Raw genomic sequence first — 19,107 nt, forward strand, 5'->3', positions numbered from 1 at the left:
ATGATTTTTTTTTAACCAAGTTATATATTATTTTAGAAAAAAAATTATGTAGTTTACAGTTTTCTTGATTAATGATTCACAGACAGTAAGTTTTACTTTATGTAATGAATGCACCTACAGCTTGTTATATTTCTAGATATTCAGTAAAAGAATATAGCCAAGAGAGAGAGAGACCATCGACAGGATTTTAGCATTAAAATATAACTATTCCTCTTATTTCTAAAGCACGACACAATATTACAACCACAATTTGTACATGTCACTATTAAGAATTGGAAGCATATTTCATCTAGAAAGATAAAGATGACTTTGATCAGGTTTTTGATTCAAATCCTACTAAGTCTTAGTATTTTTCATTCACTATGAATATTATGTACGTTGTATTATATTTTGACACACACTCATGTTCAAAATTAATTATCTAATAAAAATATAAACCGTCGATCCTCGTGATGGAGAGGTCGCGTCTCAGTTTTCATCTGGAGGGTTTCAGGTTTGAATTACGGTTAGGTATTTTTCATAAGCTATAAAATTCAATTTAAATATTCTCATACAGTACATGTATTATTATTTTTTTTTAATTAACCAATATGCAGTTACTGTAATAAAAAAAGAATCAGACCCTTTCCTGATTTTAATAAAGAGGTACCTGATTTTTACAAAATTTTTCTCTTACATTGAGACTTTTAATTCATGTTGCATATAAAAAGTTATAAAAAAAAGTTCCCTTCATATTGAATAATTTTCATATAGACCTACTATTTTTTCCCCTAATATGTTAACAAATTTCAGTCCTATTATGCAAAGGATTCAGGATATTAAAAACTTTTTAATAAAATTATATGTTAATGCAATTAAAGAAATTATTATTGCTAGATTATTTCTATTTCTATCAAATCAAATAGTAAATTTATTTTTGTGTTATGTAACATAAAGCTTTGATACTAATAAGAAAGTGACTTTTATTATACTTCTATGATAATATTTAATATAAATTATCAAACGTAAAATATTTTCTAATCAATTTATTTCAAAATTTTATTTGTTAATTATTTTAAGTAACACAATTACGGAAATCTGAATTCAATAAAATTATTTTATATAAATTTCAATACATATTTTATGACTAACGCCTTAAAAATTTTGTATTTTATTTTGTAACAAATTTATTTATTTTAAATATTTTGATGCTTTTTAAATTAACACTTTTCTACAAATTCTTGAACTTTCCAGTTTAAGCATTAGACCATATTTATTATTAAAATATATAAAAAAAAATCAAACCTATTAGCATTTTAATCCCAAATATTTTGGATAAAGACTATTTGTTTTGGTTAGAATATGAAAAAATTCATAAGTTCAAATTTATAATGTAATACTCTTTCTCTAAAAGAATAATTTTGTTTGTTTGGTTCATGGTAAACAAATATAATAAAATTAAGAAACATTAATTGTGTATTAAGCATCCTGACATATTTTGATGATGGTAATTAATTCTTATTGACAAACACTTACCAACCAACCAATTACTTATTTATGTATTGCATTACACCTTTTATAATTTTTAAATTGAAAACATAAAAGCTGCCTATTAATAAAAAACATAAATTAAATGTTGTTTTGAAACTTAATATACATATTTTTTCTATAAATTATTCAATTTTTAATATTTATAAAAATGAATGTTTATCTGTATATATGTGTCTTATGCCTTCCTAAACCGTTCATTCGATAGCGATGAAACTTTGAGGAATGGTTGGACGCATGCCGGGAAGGTTTCTAAATTAGTATGGAACCACTAGGTGGCGCTGGCGTTGAGATATTTCAAAAAATTGTATTTATGGTCTGATTTGCTTCATATTCAGAATACAGGTTACTTACATGGAAACAATCATCCTGCAAAAAATGAATCCGCTAGATGGCACTAGGGTTGAGATATTTAGAAAAATTATATTTATGGAACAATTTGGTTCATATTCAGAAAATGAATATTAGTTACGTTGAAAAGAAATATTTTTGCAAAAACTATACCTGCTAGGTGGGGCCGGTGTCAAGATATTTACGAAACAAACAAACAAATACACAAACAGACTTTTTTTATATATAAGGCATGTTTGTATGTGTGTCTGCTAAGGACCAAAAAACTAATGGACCGATTTACGCACGAGCAAAAGGTTAAATGGAAAAAAAGGAGAAAAGGTGAGAGAGAAAAGGGGAAAATGGGAAAGGGTAAAAAGGAAACTGTGAGAGGGGTAAGGGAGAAGTTGGAAAGGGAAAAGGGGAAGGAGAATAAGTGAAAGGTAAAATTAAAAATTTGTGAAGTACAGTTTTTTAATTTTTTTATCAAATTTTCAATTGTGTTCATTTAAACTTTCTCTCTCTCTCTCTCTCTCTCAAGAGATTGCTATATATATAGCAATAGCGAAGGATTGCCGGATCTGCTAGTTACAATATAAAAAAAATCCATTTCAAATTAGTTGCATTAAGAGCACTGGAAAAGAATGTCATTACAATATAAGTACCAGTTCATGAATCTACTGATTCTTTTCAAATAATTATATTATGGCTAGACCTTGATTCATCAGTCCTCCAAACGGAATGGTGGATCTTTAAACTGCTACTTAACCTCAAAATATATAATACCACAACCCAAGGCCTTTCTAGAAATAAATGCTTTAAATAAGGATTGAGATTTTTAAAATCTTTATAGATATGTTAAAATAATTTTAATTTTATAATGAGCTTATTAATAAATTTTATTGTTAATAAAAATAAAATAAAATTTAAATTAAATATAAAGTCATGGCAAGAGAGGTTTACAATAAGGTTAATAAATTGAATAGTTTAACAATATATAACAATTTTTGTTTAACCTAATAATAATGGGTGGTTTTAGAAGGGTGGAATCCTTTCAGTAGAATAAAAAAATAGGTTATATCTTCTTATAAATCTTAAAATTACATCACTTTTTAAATTAAAGAAATTTTAATTTTAAACTAATAAAATTTTGTTTGTAAATAAATATAAATCTAAAAAAATATTATTAATCTATCTTAATTTACGTCCTCGATTACGATTATGACTAACACCACAAAGCATTCTTTTGAATGCTTGACGAAACTCTGGACTAAATATTGTATAAATTACAGGATTTAACGTTGAATTAAAATAACCAAGCCATAAGAAAAAACTAGATAGATAATCATTAATATAACATGCATCACATAACGGCATTAACAATGCCATAATGAAAAATGGTAACCAACATACAACAAAAGCGCCAGTGATAATCGCCAATGTTTTCGCTGCTTTTCTTTCACGTTTTGCTTCTAACGACTCTTTTTTTAAATCACGTTTAGTCGGTTGATGAACTGGTTTATCAATATGACTTATAGGTTGTTGTGTTTTTTGTTGTGGTGTTGTTGTAATCGTTGAACAACGCATTTGTTGATCGTTTGGTTGATGTCCAGCAGAACCGTTATTCGTTGTTGCGGTTGCACCCGATGATTTTTCTGGTGATACATTAACAGGTGTATTTATTTGATTTGTTGTGGTCGTCATATGATTTGATATTGTAAATGCTGTAGTTTGTGCATTATCTGTTGTATTTGTTGCAATATTTAATTCATTATTTTTATCGACTTCACTTTCATCGATATCCTTTATATTTAACTCATGATGTGAATTCTCTTCCTCTTGTAACACTTCATCTGTTGACTGCGATTGTGAATGTCCTTCTATTAGGACTAATGCTGCTTGTTGTTGAGGATCATCTGATTTATTTCGGCAACGTCTCATTTTTATAAACCTGTAAACAGTATATGAAAACATTAATTAATCTCGATAGAATATTTAACTATAAAAAAAATATTTAACGATAAAAAATTTAACTAGTTTATTGTAATGTCAATTAATGTAATACAATTATCTATTTGATGAGAGTTGAAAAGTTCATTTTATATATATTCTTAATAAGGTGCATTTCATTTTCAAAACGTGCTTGCTGTTTAAAAATATTGCTATTTTTTTTACTTATATGTAATATGCAAAGCATGTTTGATGTGTTGTTGAGATTAAATCCTATAAATACTCTGTAAAAGTTCTACGTAAAAATGGATGTGGTTTAAGTCTCTGAAATGTTTTTATTATAAGAAATACAATAGATTTGATCCCTTCAATTCTAGTATTGAAATAACTGAGATGAATCAATGAAATGACAATGAAAAATTTAATCTGATGCATTTTACGTAAAACATTATCCATGATTTAATTGATTTTTAGTTACCTAAGTTAAATTGTCTAAGTTAAATATTTTAATTCCAAAAAAGTGGTTTGTTATTTAAATATTTTGTTTAAATGTTTATTTTAGATGCAATACTGTCAGTGTTCATTGTTTTACAGAACAAATGTTGATATTATTTAACAAATCAATTTGTAGTTAATGTAGTTTAATCTACATTTCACTAGCAACTCTGATCAAGTTTAAAATGTTTTCTTCTTTTTATAAAATTTACTGATTAAGATGCTTTATACTTGTATTTTTATTGAGATTTCAGTCCACATGGTGAGTGACTTTGTCTTTAGTTGTTGAATTATTTTTATGTATAATTTACCAGTTCATTTAGTATAATTTTCATTGTAAAATTTAGATTTTGATACATTATATATATATACATATATATATTGTACAGTTGTGTTTGAATTTGTGCAAAATATCTCAGGGATTGAACAAGTAACTAAGATTATACAATCTATCAAATCCGTCACAATATTATCTATAAATAAAAAAATTATGAATTATTGTTAACAATACCAAGTTTGCTGTGTGTGTGTGTATGTGTGTGCGCATGTGAGCATGCGCTTGTGTGTATGTGCAACATGAGCATGTGCATGTGACGATAAAATAATAAATAAACAATAAAATTATTAATATTTCTGGTAGGAAAATAATAAATATTGTTAAAAATTAAAATAGTTATTGTACATTTGAGCCACTTAATATTATACTAACTGCTGGAGCCTCCAGTGTTAATCGTTCGTTAATATTTCTTATTTTTGTTGAAAGTATTGGTATAATTACTGAGATTTCAATATCGAAGATTAAAATGATTGTTGCAATTAAGAAGAAGTGAGTAGAAATTGATTTTCGTGTTGATTATATTTTAGAGAATCTACATTTGAATGGTGAATTTTTTCTCGTCTTATTTTAGTTTTTTTTTGTTATTGATATTGTGATTATTATTATTATTATTGTTGTTATTGTTACTACTGTGATTATTGTTATTATAATTTTAATTTAATTAATCTCTTGATTGGAGGCAATTATAGTTTTCTTACTAAAAATAATATTTATTTAAATTTTTTTATTTTGCTCATCAATAAATTGTTAAGTAAAGAAATAACTATACTATGTCTACAAAGTATCAAAATCAAATAAATAGCTGCTTTCAATCCAAAGTGGTATTACTCAAAAATAGCTGGTCACATTACATTTTCGATAGAACTGATCATTGACTTAAATCCCAAAATTTCCAGTACACCTGGATAATACCATGTCTGACCATGATTGATTAATGATTTTCAGAAGTACAAGTACTATTTACTCATAACTTTGGCCCTGCAACTTATTTATCATTATTGCAAAACTAATACTATGAGAAACTGCCATCTATGCAGTACAAATGGTAAACCATGGGTAGTTTCACCAAGATTTACCTTTATTCTGAGTAAAAACAATTAGTTATTTATGTTTTCCCCAGTTTAAATTCGTTGGTCTAGTGGTGAACACGTCTTTCCAAGTCAGCTGATTTGGAGGTCGGGAGTTCCAGTGTTCAAGTTCTAGTAAATTCAGTTATTTTTACATGGATTTAAATGCTAGATCATGGATACTGGTGTTCTTAGGAGGTTGGATTTCAATTAACCACACATCTCAGTAATGAGAAACTGAGACTGTCACTTCACTTATACTCATATATATGATCCTCATTCATCCTCTGAAGTATTATCTGAATAGTAATTATCGGAGGCTAAACAGGAAAATGAAAGAAAAGTTAAAATTCGAGCGCATATGTTATTTTTGTAGTACTTAGTAATTTGCAACCATTTTCTATAACGTATTCCTTCTTGTGCACTCAAATTCTATAGTAACATAATAACTGCACCTATTTGTAATTCCAGTTTATGAACTGGAAATTCGGGTAAGTTAAAACTGTAGAGATATTCAGCCTGGTAATTAAGTCTGATATCTCTTCAGATTGTTCAATTCCTCTTGGTTTCGTGTAATTAATGATGTAATATGTATATTCTTCTTTAAGTTTCTTCATAACTTTATTATTCAATATACTTACATCATCATTGTGAGATGTTAAACTTATTTTTTTTGATAAATCATCAAGTGGTTCCATTACTTCTCCATAAATATCAGTGACAATATCAATGCCGTGCCATGTTTTTTATACACTGACAGAAGAAATTGGAGAAGGTTGCAACAAAGAAATCTGTTCAACCATATTTACAAATAATGACCATAAAATCCTGATATATTTACTTCTTTTTTTTTCCTGTTTAGCCTCCGGTAATTATCGTTCAGATAATACTTCAGAGGATAATATATATGAGTGTACATGAAGTGTAGTCTTGTACAGTCTCAGTTCGACCATTCCTGAGATATGTGGTTAATTGAAATCCAATCATCTAAGAACACCAGTATCCACGATCTAGTGTTCAAGTTCGTGTAAAAATTGATGTTTTTGCTGCATTACCTTAGACCTCTAATGTAAGTGCTTAGTAATACAAAAACATAGCCTAATCTGGGCTCATTCTTGAATCCTCATGAATTATTTAAGCATTATTTGATACATAATTGCACAATCCTTGGTAGCATTTAATTCGTAATTCCTTTTCAAAGTATTGAATGTAATTCAGACATGTACTTTCAATCATAAATGTAAGTATGTAAAATGTAACTACTGATATATAATCTGCCACCAAATAAAATAGGATTGAAGGTAATAGCATACCTGATCGCCAATCGGTAGTAATAATATTGTAAAACACTCAAATGAGTCATTTTTTTTGATATGTGTTTTTTACTGTACATGCATTTAGCATTGGTGGTTTTCCAAACAAGATCTATCTCGCAATAAAAAAGTTATCACTAAAAAATTCAACAAACTCTATTTAGCCATGACCATACTGTAGGAAAGCATGATCATGACTGAATGAAGAATTCTAAAATAGTGGAAGTATTTATTATCACCTCATTGGTTAGTTTGTTGCACCAATGAAAAAGCAGTAAAATGTTATTACAGGTTACCTTTTCTCTTTTCTTTATTTCTTCTAATGTCTTACATTTTATTACTTTCTGGGTGCTTTAAACCATTGCCTGTCCTAGTAAATCAATTGAGTTATTGTAATTTTTGTGTTTTCAGCATTTTTCTTACCATTTTAAAATATAGGAATGATAATCATAGTGATTAGATAAATTAAGTATGTTAGTAAATTTTATAATTTTTATCTAACTCATGACTTTTATTTGTTATGAATAAGATTTTTGCTTTGTAAAAATATTTTTGTATGTCATCTTTCTGGTAAGTGATTTGATGAGATGGTTTTTCTCTTATATAAACGTTTTTTTTTTGTAAAAAAAAAAATTATGGAAATTTAACAAAAAAATACTCGTGTAAAAGTTTTATGAAAATTTATGAAAAAAGGAAATAAATAATTAATGCTTAAGTTAATTGTTTTAAATGTTATTAACATTTAGATCAACTACTTATTTACATTTCAGATTGCTTCTTTTATCTAGTTAATGACATAATAAAATAGTAGTGCTATCTAACGAGGAAAAAGTGAATTACTGTAGTTTCTCTGAAGTACAACAGGGAGCAATCTAATCAACTTAACCTTCACACATTAAAATAGATGATACTGTAAAATGTTTTTAATACTTTTTATTTTTATATAAAACAGTTTAGTTTAATGTAATATAAAAAAATAAAAAATAAAACAGAAAATCCCAAAAGATATTGTAAAAAGGAATTAAAAAAGTGATATTTACTTACAAATAAAATAAAATCCTGAAGTATAAACATATTATTCATTTTAATAATAATGCAACATGAAAATTATATTTTAAAACAAAAAATATTTTTTAATGAATGACTATAAAAAAAATGTAAAAAAGTAGTTTTCTGGAATAAAAGAAATTTATGATCATAAGAAAAATTTAATAAAAAAATAAGCTTTTGGTAATTTCTCGAGAACTTTACTTTAAGCATCTTAAGTTAAAAAATCTAAGTTTAATTAATCTAATATTGAACGTTAAAAATTGAAGAAATAAATATATATTAAATGCAATCTGTAAACTGAATAAGTTAGATGTAGGATACAGTAAACAAATTTAGATTAATACGGAATTGAACCAAATATGAATCAACCAAAATTCCAATTATGATGAAGTAGTGTCAAAATCACAGAGAAATTCATTTAATTTCACAGTTAGCTGTATTCTTTTGTGAATTCTGAAGAGAAAAATAACGAAATACAATTTAATTAATGGTTAAAAAATAATATTAATACCGATTCAATAAGGAAAAAGACAGAAGGGATACAAATTAGGTAATAAGAACTACAAGCGAAATGTATAAAGAAAGAGATAAAGGGATGAGTATGAAAATCCTAAAAGAGAAGGTAGCAAATTTGAAATAAAAAAAAAATCGAAGAATGGAATAGAAATATAAAAGATCAGTAGTAAAAGAATTGTACATAAATCAGAAAAACAGATGTAACAGTTACTTTTATACGGATTTGAATACTACACTGTGGTTACTGGTGTTCTTTGGTGGTTGGGTTTCAATTTACCACACATCTCAGGAATGATCGATCTGAGACTGTTGAAGACTACACTTCATTTACATTCATATATATCATCCTCTGAAGTAATATCGTATGGTAGTTCTGGAGGGTAAACAGAAAATGAGAGATGCAACAAAATAAAATTGCGCAAAATTGAGTGGTTTGATCTACGAAGAGGATTAAGGTAAGTATGCAGCCTATTACCAATCTTTAATGTATTTCTTGGTGATTTAATAACAAAATACCTCAGAAAAGGTTAAATGATCAAAATTGATGGTAGAAATATAATTTATATAATTTTTTTAGATTATATGACATATTAGAAGAGGAATTACAGACATTCAAGAAATAATTCCAAAATTAGAAAGTATTAAAACAGTATAAAATATGAAAATAAACAAATGCAATAAAAGATAAAAATCAATTAGATAATGAATACCGACACAAAATTCTGGGAATTTATAAAGTACTACAAGTACAATATACAAATAGGTGTGATGTGTATTTGGGAAGAAAATTAATAAAAGATAGTGAAAGTGAGATGAAAATTGAAACCAGAATAGTTCCGGCTGAGGAAAAGCACATTTATTATTAAAAAAACAGTTATAATGCTATAAGATAGTATTAGATTTAAAAAAGCATATGCTTGGAATGTACTTCTGCATGGCTATGAAACATTGGACACGGAAACGGAAAAAGAAAAATTAAAAATATTTAAAATAAAATATAAAAAAATTGGAGAAAATAAAATGGACAGACAGGATGAAAGACATAAAATGTAATTAAGAGTTTTTTAAATAAAGATAAACATAAGAAAAAAAAGTGATGAGGGGTGGAAAAGAAAGAGAATTCTATTAGTTTGCCAATGAAAGGAAAGATTATTATCAAAACAAGCAGGGGCAGCTCGCGTATAGGCACTGTGGAACTGCAGCACCCCTATTTCCACTTGAATCGATAACATTTAATATACTGAATCCTTTTTTCTTTAATTCTTTCTTTATACTTGAACAATATATATAATCCTTAAGGTTAATGTAGCAGCCATCCCCCAGTTTATGAAAAAGATACAAAAATCTTTGTATGGAACTGTGTGCTTCACAGTTCCAGTGGTATGGTGTTTGGCTTGCTCCTACAATGCTAACCCTGGCATGCTGATGGAAGGTAGTTTTTTTTTTACTCGACGTGTATATGGAATGTTCCTTGTTCGTTCCCTTTTCTAGTTTAGTCGGTAGAAGGAATATGAGTGCGATTTAGTTGTTTTTTCAGCAGTGATCAGAAGATGGCAGAAAGCAAGGGTTCTTTGATTGCCAAATCTGTCCAAAAACAGGCTGGAAGGGCGAAAGAGAAGATAATTAATTAAAACTAATTATGTATTTGTTTCTGTGTGCATAGAGATTTTAAATTAAGCACCACTGGACTGTAGTGTTTTTAAGTGGGCATTTTATTAAGTTATTATCTAATAGTACTAAAAAATATTATTCGGTTAAACCGAATGTGTACCGTATTCTTGAATGTGATAAAGTTTAAAATTAGATTATTATTTTGCTTCTAAGGTATTCTATTTGATTCATTTTTTCCGGTTCTTTTATTTTACAGAAAACTTTAATTATAGCCTTGAAAAGGCCCAGAAAAAATCTTGTGTTGGAGCACCCCTACTAATTTTGGCTACAAGCTACCACTGAAAACAAGCAAAGTCATGTAAATGTTGGGAAGTTTGGTTATTTGAAAAAAGAAACAGAATATCTACTGAGAAAAAAAGGTTTATTAGGTGGTGAAAACATTGTTTCCTGAGAGTTAGCATAATCCAGATTGATCTGATGAAAATCAGATCAATTCTCTGAAAGGAAATCGTTAATTGTGGACAATCAAGTGAAGGAAAGAGATACTTTGATGTATGAAGAAGTTTGGATAAAGTGAAATGAAGAGACAAAAATGAAAAATGAGGAAGTATTAAGAAAGAGAAGGTAAGGAACATAATTTAATGAAGATGATAGAGGAAGAACAAAACATCTTAGTTGAACTGTAAAAATCATATTTTGGAAAAGATCTTAAAGGGAAAAGTAGAAGGTTGATGGGAATACGTATAACTGAAAAGATGAGGAACCAACAAACAGATGAATATTTAATTGAAACATGTCAAAATCAAATTCATTAAAGAAGAAAACGTTTGAGAGGAATTAATGAAATTGAATGGTGGATAGAACAACCGATTAGAAGGTGAAAAGAAGAGATGTTGGAAAAAAGTAAAAATAATCGATGATCTAAAAGGAATTCAAAACATTTTTGGCTAGAAGTACTTATAGAAGAAAATGAAGTTAGATGGACATTATGGAAGAGGTCTGCATCTGGACATATAACATTTGATGATGATAGAATATAAGTAATAAAGTAATGGGATAACCCTGCAGGGGGTGTACTTATAAATTTTCCAGTACTGGAACAATTGATTTTTTATTACAGTAGACCACAAGAATATGCAGTCTACAGCTGTAAATAATTGGCTACATGACAATGATATGAAAAATACATTTAAATGATTAGACTGATAAGAAGTAATTCTTATCCAACGATCCTGATCCATATAGGGGAAGATAACCAACCGCCTTGTGATGAACCTGTTCGCCACACCATCCCCTCCATTCATACCTTCAGTAAATCTATGTTAAACTTAAGTTTAACCATCTATGTCTAAGTTTAGACCATCTAAACTTGATAACACAACACAGTCATCGGTTTGGTCTGTTTGTTGTTATCTCTGTCGATGGAAATGCCGCAGCAGACATTTCCACGTAGAGGTAGAAGAATTTTGTTATTTGGGAAGTAGAATTACTAAAGATGGACAAAGCAGGAGTGATACAAAATGCTGAATAGCACAGGCGAAACCAGCTTTCAGTCAGAGATATAATTTGTTTACATCAAAAATTAATTTAAATGTCAGTAAAAGATTTTTGAAAGTATATGTTTGGTGCGTCGCTTTATATGGAAGTAAAACTTGGACGATCGGCGTACCTGAGAAGAAAAGATTAGAAGCTTTTGAAATGCGGTGCTATAGGAGAATGTTGAAAATCAGATGGCTGGATAAAGTGACAAATGAAGAGGTGTTGTGGCAAATCGATGAAGAAAGAAGCATTTGGAAAATATAGCTAAATGAAGAGACAGACTTATAGGCCACATATTAAGGCATCCTGGAATACTTGCTTTAATATTAGAGGGTCAGGTAGAAGGAAAAAATTGTGTAGGCAGGTAACATTGGAATATGTAAAACAAATTGTTAGGGATGTAGGATGTAGGGGGATGTACCAAAATGAAACGACTAGCACTAGATAGGGAATCTTGGAGAGCTGCATCAAACCAGTCAAATGACACGACAAAAAAAAACATATTAATAATAAAAGTGAAGTAAGGGTTAAGAAACAATTTTTAACATCCACAAAATTATTAAAATTATTTATTACATGAACATTCATTACACACTGTTTAAGTAATAGTATTTTCATTCATTGAATATTTAATGTTAAAATAAAATGCAAGGCCAAACCTTAAGTTAAAATTAATTTTATGTAAAAGGAAAATTTTTTATTTCTTTTTAAAAGCATCACTGGAACACTGTTCCAGTGTTCCAGACTAGTGAACCCCTGTGATTCAATGAATAAAAAATGCAGTTGGTAAAAACTTAAAAAATATCTTAAACCAGTTATACATTCAATTGTAATAAACTATAGTTACCTGTTCTTGGTGAAAAAATGTAATGTTTTATGAGATTTGCTAGTTCCAGTAGATTGTGTTGTAGAACTACCAGTAGCTGGTGCAAGATTAACTTTTGTTGTTTCTAAAACAGCATTTCTTTGTTGTCTTCTACGTCGAATACGCTTTCTTGCTGTTTGGAATATTTTCCAATAAAGAACTAATATTACTAATAACGGGACATAAAATGTCGAACATGTTGCAAATATTTGATAACCAATGTCTTGACTAACTAAACATCTTTGTTGTATATTAATTCGGTCAAGATAATCTGGATCCTTCCATCCAAACTGCGGTGCCAATGATACTACAAGCGCCACAGACCACACAACTACAATCATTGTCACTATTCTTGTACCATTTCTTGTATGTATATAATCAACATTTGTTACGGCCCAGTACCTATAACATAAATTATAAAATAAAATTATTATTATAATATGGAAAGATGAAATGCTTTTTGAAAATCTTATTTAGTTTTTACTTCTTGTACGAAATAAAGGAAGTATTGTGATTGTGATAAATGTTGGTTTCCAGATTTCAACGGAAATATTCATTTTGACGTTTTAGCGTGACGTCTATATGTACATATGTATGTATCTAGCATAACTCAAACACTATTACTCATAGGATGTTGAAATTTTGGATTTAGGACTGTTGTAACATCTAATTGTGCACCTCCCGTTTTTATTGAAATCAACTGAACCAAAAATGTCCAAAATCCTAAAGAAATTGGATTTTGGCCTTTTTCTTAACTGCAGTAATAAGCCCTCATTGAGAGCTTTTCAATGATGTCATACGTGGTACTTATTTTCATTGGTTCCAGAGTTATAACCAAATAAAATTTTAATAAATAAAATATTTGGATCTTAGGGGAAGGCACATTGGTTTGTCTCCTTTTTTTTATTTTAAATATATTTATTTATCAATAATTATTAATGTAGCATTGTAAAAAAAAATACGATGTGTAATAATTCAATAAAAAAAAAAAAAATATGAAAAAATATCAGAAATTTTTAATGAAATAAAATTTTATGTACTTTTCATTTAAAAAAAAATGTGTAAATGTAATGTAATAGGCGTACAAGGAAGTCATATGTTGTCTGCATCAGATTCTTTCAATTTTAATTAATAATTATTAATTAATGGAACCATAAATATTTGATTTTCTGTAATTAGTTTAATAAAGCTTGTTACATCACTGGATTATTGTACACAGATTAAAAACATTTTCCATTTCCATTGGCAAACGATTAATGTTTTAAACATGCAAGAAGAAACACCCTTCTGAGTTTTTGCTCATATAGCGATAGCAAACAAGCTAATAATAAACATTCAAATAATTCATCATATTGCTCTACCAAACTATGTACTGATCTCTGTATTTTATTTTTTAATTATTATGTCTTATAATAATAAGAAACTACTGATTTTCAAAGTTCAAGAATTCTGAAGGTTGAGTCTTTGTAAAGGCAGTTGCTTTTACATGAATTTGAATGCTAGTCTGTGGAGACCGATGTTCTTTGGTGGTTGGGTTTCAATTAACCACACAACTCAAAAGTGATCGAATTGAGACTGTACCAGACAATATATAATTACCGGAATATTTACACTTACATAGCAGCTATATCAGACCTAGGAAGCCAGTGGTGGTAATTGAATTTGCCCACACACACACACACACATATACACAGAGAGAGAGAGAGAGAGAGAGAGAGAGAGAGAGAGAGAGTAACCCAGCAGTAGCTGGCAAACTGGTCGACAAAAACAACATTTCTTATAATGTCATTATCTACTGATTGAGAACTTAATATAGGATGAATAGAAAGTTTGAACTATAAAAGAGAACTAATGTTGAACTTATAAAAGAGAAAGAATTCTAAAAAAGAAAGAGAAAGAATTTCTGAATTAAAAATTGCTTTATTATTTTTTTTATAAAAATTATTTTTGCATCATCTAGTAATTTTTATATGAATTTTGGCTCTATGCAATATTGAAATAATATTCTATGAATTGTCAGACAAGTTCTTGTTTCATTTCTTCTGTTATAATTATTATTGTTTTAAATCTAAAAAAAATAACTGTTGGCCTATAATCTATTTAAGGAAGAACAGTATAGGTTTAGAAGAGTTGCTGGAACAATGGATGCTATAGAGCTGCTAAAAGTAATATGTGAGAAATACATGGAAAGGAGTCAGAAAGTGTATGTTGTATTTGTCATCTTAGAAAAGGCGTTTTAACAGAGTTAGATGGGATAAATTACTACTAATATTGGAAAAGAAGGTAGTTGACTGGGATAAGAGGCAACAAATAAAAGATCTGTACTATAACCAGAGAATAAAAGTGAGAATAGGAGACGAAATGACAGGACAAATAAGGATTGGAAAGGGAGTGAGGCAGGGATGCTGCATGTCACCAACTCTGTTTAGTATATACCTGGAAAAATAATTAAATACTGTCTGAATGGGAAAAGAGGAATAAAGATTGGGTGAAGAAGAATAGAATGTATATGTTGTACTGATGACATGGTGGTACTGCTGGAGAGCCCTAGTAAACTAAATGAAATGTTTGATGACTTAAATGAAGCTTGTGAAAGTCAGGGTAAAAGGACCAAGAAAATGTATGATATTACATAGAAAAGAGTAGAGGATTGAGATTAAGATAGGAAATTAAGTTTTAGAACAGGTGAAGAAATTTCAGTACTTAGGTAGCTTTATAACCGATGACCTGACTTGCAATGTAAAAATTAAAACAAGAATATCAAGAAGTAAGCAGGCATTTAATAAGAACGGAAGACTGCTGTAAGGAAAGTTAAACTAGCGTTAAGGAAGAGATTAATGAAATGTTTTATTTGGAGTGCAATGCTTTATAGAGCTGAAATATGGACGATGAGAAAGGCAGAAAGAAAACAAATTGCGGCTTTTGAGATGTGGACATAGCGCAGAGTGATAAATGTCAGATGGCAAGACCATGTAACAAATGAAAAAGTATTAAGGAGCATCGGAGAGAACAAAAAAATGCTAGTAGTAATAAGTGTTCTGCCCAAAGGCATGTTTTCACATGATCGCCCTCCATTTTGCTCGATTCTGTGCCATCCGTTTCATTTTGTAGTAACTTCCTTCCTTTTTTATATTATTGTCTACCAGTTTCATTCGTTTCCGACCTTTTGCTTTCCTCTCCATTACAAATCTCTCAAATGCTGTCACCAACAGGCTCAGCCAGTGTCCCAACCAACTGAATTTTCTTCTTTTTATTATTTTGATAATCGCCCTCTCTTCTCCCACTCTATGAAGCACCTCCTCATTCCGAACTCTTTCAATTTAGCTGATCTTTTCCATCCTCTTCCAAACCATTTCAAGGGCTTTCAATCTTCTCTCCTCTCCCTTCCTAACAGTCCATGTTTCTGCCCCAAAAAAGGACCACATTCCAACATTTTGCAAGTTTTTCCTTAGTCATAGATCTAGTTTGCTACATAACGCTCTCCTTATTTTGCTGAATACTTACTTTGCCCAAGCAATTCGTACTTTAACTTCCTAATTTCACTTCATATCTTATTTAATGATGCACCCCATATACTTGAAGGATGCTACTTGCTCAACTTTATTTCCCCCAATCCTAAGTGTTGCCCTTTTGGTTGATTTGCTAATTATCATGCTTTTTGTCTTCTTTATATTTATCTTCATCCCATACTTGTTCACAGGTTTGATTTATTCTTCTCAATATTTCATTCATCATGTATTCACGCTCTGCCAACACTGCCATGTCATCAGCAAACCTGCTGATGAATAAATGTGATTGAATATAGGGAAAGGAACTGGCTAGGAGATTGTATGAGAAAGAGGTGTTTATTAGTGGATGAGATAGAAGGCTTGGTGAATGGGAAGAAAGGAAAAGATTTCAAATGATGGAAAAGGAAACACATGCTGAAACAAAAAGGTTAGCAAAGGATAGAACAACTTGAAGAACAGCAGTTATGACAGGACCTGTTTTAATGGCACTATGAATGAATGAATGAAATGCTCATAAGTAATTAAATGTTTCTTTATTATTAAATAATGAAAAAGAAAAAAAAAACTTAATTAATTTTGCAAATATCTGAAACATTGCAACCATGTCTAAATAATTCTTTATTTCCTTATTTATGTATATTAATATCATTCTTCTAGTATCCTAAAAAAAACTTTTTTTTTAATTTTCTAAAAAAGATGTTTCCCAAAACAGTATTGAAAACTATATTAGTCCACGATAATTTCATCAGTTTACCACAGCGAAGCCTAGATATTTATCTTTGGGGTTAAAAATTTGTGCTTTGTTTTTTTGTAAAAAAAAAATAAATCTATGAACTTTACTACTGTTAACTAACAGACAATATAACCAGTCATGTTATAATTAATATTCTCTTATGAGTAATTCCTTTTTGAGTCATAACAATTATTTGACTGGTTTGATGCAACTCATTAACCTATTATATTCTGTGTTAAATTTAGAATAAAAAGAACCTGTATTTAATATTTTATTCAGTCCTTTTGATGAAGAAAATAAAAAAGAAATCTGACAACACAGTTGTGGAATTTTCCGTCACGGGGCTAAAGCCGCGTTCCGGGAAACTGTTGATTATACCTGATTCACGACTTACACACACAAATTAATTAAAAATATTTATCGTTTTATTTAAATATAATATTTTTCCGTTTATTTAACTCAACGATTCTAACTAAAGCGTGCGGGCATACCGCATTTATTTCGCGTGGGTATGGCGATACTAGCGCGGAGGATTGGTACTAACTAAACTAATTTCACAACTTAGAAAAAAAAAATCGTCTGACTGTTGGCAGACTGTTTTACAGTCACAAAAATTAACGCACCAGGTACCGAGTCAACCGGGCGATCAAGACCCAGGGAGACCGAGTTAGTTTTTATACTAGTTCTACCGCTCACCTGTGATGTCACAAACATAACAGACGACTACAAGAAGGGTGGGGGTTCACCCCCACCCACAAAGTGATGTACAAGTCGGATGGGGGTCCGACTTTGCAAAATGTTTTTTTTTGATAATATTGTTAATTTTTAATTGTTAGGCAGATGCGCCTAAGAAAAATATAACCTTAATTAGACGAAATCCCGAGATAATTAGAGTGACTTTGCTCTACAGCCTCACCCTCGTTTTGACCTTTTAAGTCGAACAGCCTCAATGCCTCATACATACAGGATGATTCAAAGAAACGGGAAATTAAACAAATTAAATAACGTTAATGAAACATTTTTTTTAGAAAATGAATTTTATTTCATGTAATTGTACAAATGTTGCCATTTTAGGATACATACATTTTAGTTTATTTTTTAAAGATGACATCTTGCAGGTGACCTCCTCTTCTACGTAAACACTCACGAAGTCTCTTCGTTAAATTGTTCGTTGTTTGACGTAACATCTCAACAGGAATTTCCGCAATTGCTTCTCGGATCTATGCCTTCAGTTGTTCCGTTGTATCAGGTCTACTGCGGAACGCTTTGCTTTTAAGGTGACCCCCCCAAAAAGTAATCGCAAGCTGAGAGATCAGGCGATCTGGGAGTCCATCTAATGTCACCGTTTCGTGAAATGACACGTTGTCCGAACAATAGGCGTACAGCTGCCATCGATATTCGTGCAGTATGTGACGTTGCTCCGTCTTGTTGAAACCAGGCTGTGTTAAGAATCGGTGGAAATCTCTTTTGTTGTTCCACAACAAAGGTTACAAGCACGGCTACGTGACGAGCCGACGTCACTGTAATCGCAAGACCGTTGTCATCCTCAAAAAAATTAGGGCCTATAACACCGTAAGATGACATAGCACACCACACGGTCACTTTCTGGCTGAGGAACGGACGCTGGTGTAGCTGCGTAGGAGTTTCTTGTGCCCGGTATCTGAAATTTTGCTCTTTAACAAATCCACTGAGGTGGAAATGCGTTTCGTCTGACATCCACAGTTCGTGAACAAACTCTTCGTTATCGTTTATCTTCTGAAGCGTTACATTACAGAATTGTGCTCGCACAACTGCATCGTTCGGTTTCAGTTCCTGGACGATCTGCAACTTGTACGGATGGAATTGCAAGTCCTTCACTAACATTCTTCGAACGCTTGAACTATGCGATTGTAAAGATGCTGAAAGACGACGGATTGACCGATTTGGACTTCGTGTGACAGCATCTTGTAAAGCTTGAACATTCTGTGGTGTACGGACGGTTCGCTCACGGCCTGGAGGTTTCTTTTTCATTGCCGAACCGGTTTCCTCAAAATTAGATATCCGTGTTTTAATTGCACGTGCTGATGGAAGACGATCGTGCCGTCCCAGATTAAAATGACGGCGAAATTCTCTACGCGCCCCCTCCACACTGTTATTGGTTTTGTAAAACGCTTTGATAGCAAATGGACATTGCGCACCACTCCAAGGATCCATGACAACTAAATGACAGTTTAGTTTAGAGTGGCTGGCCACACTTATCAAGTGGTACCAATAGCCCACGGCTAC

The 19,107-nt window shown here is 30.4% G+C and overlaps 1 protein-coding gene across 1 annotated transcript in view; it reads right to left on the bottom strand.

The window, feature by feature from the left end:
- Nucleotides 1-3,048: 3,048 nt before the first annotated feature.
- Nucleotides 3,049-19,107, bottom strand: part of LOC142334042 (5-hydroxytryptamine receptor-like) — a 183,419-nt gene continuing 167,360 nt past the window's right edge. The window contains exons 5-6 of the mRNA XM_075381708.1: nt 12,583-13,002; nt 3,049-3,808 (exon numbers count right to left, since the gene is read on the bottom strand). Coding sequence (XP_075237823.1) covers nt 3,049-3,808; nt 12,583-13,002 — 1,180 coding nt within the window. The remainder of the gene's footprint in view (nt 3,809-12,582; nt 13,003-19,107) is intronic.

This window comes from Lycorma delicatula, chromosome 13 (assembly GCF_047948215.1).
Source record: "Lycorma delicatula isolate Av1 chromosome 13, ASM4794821v1, whole genome shotgun sequence".
Taxonomy (NCBI): Eukaryota; Metazoa; Arthropoda; class Insecta; order Hemiptera; family Fulgoridae; genus Lycorma; species Lycorma delicatula.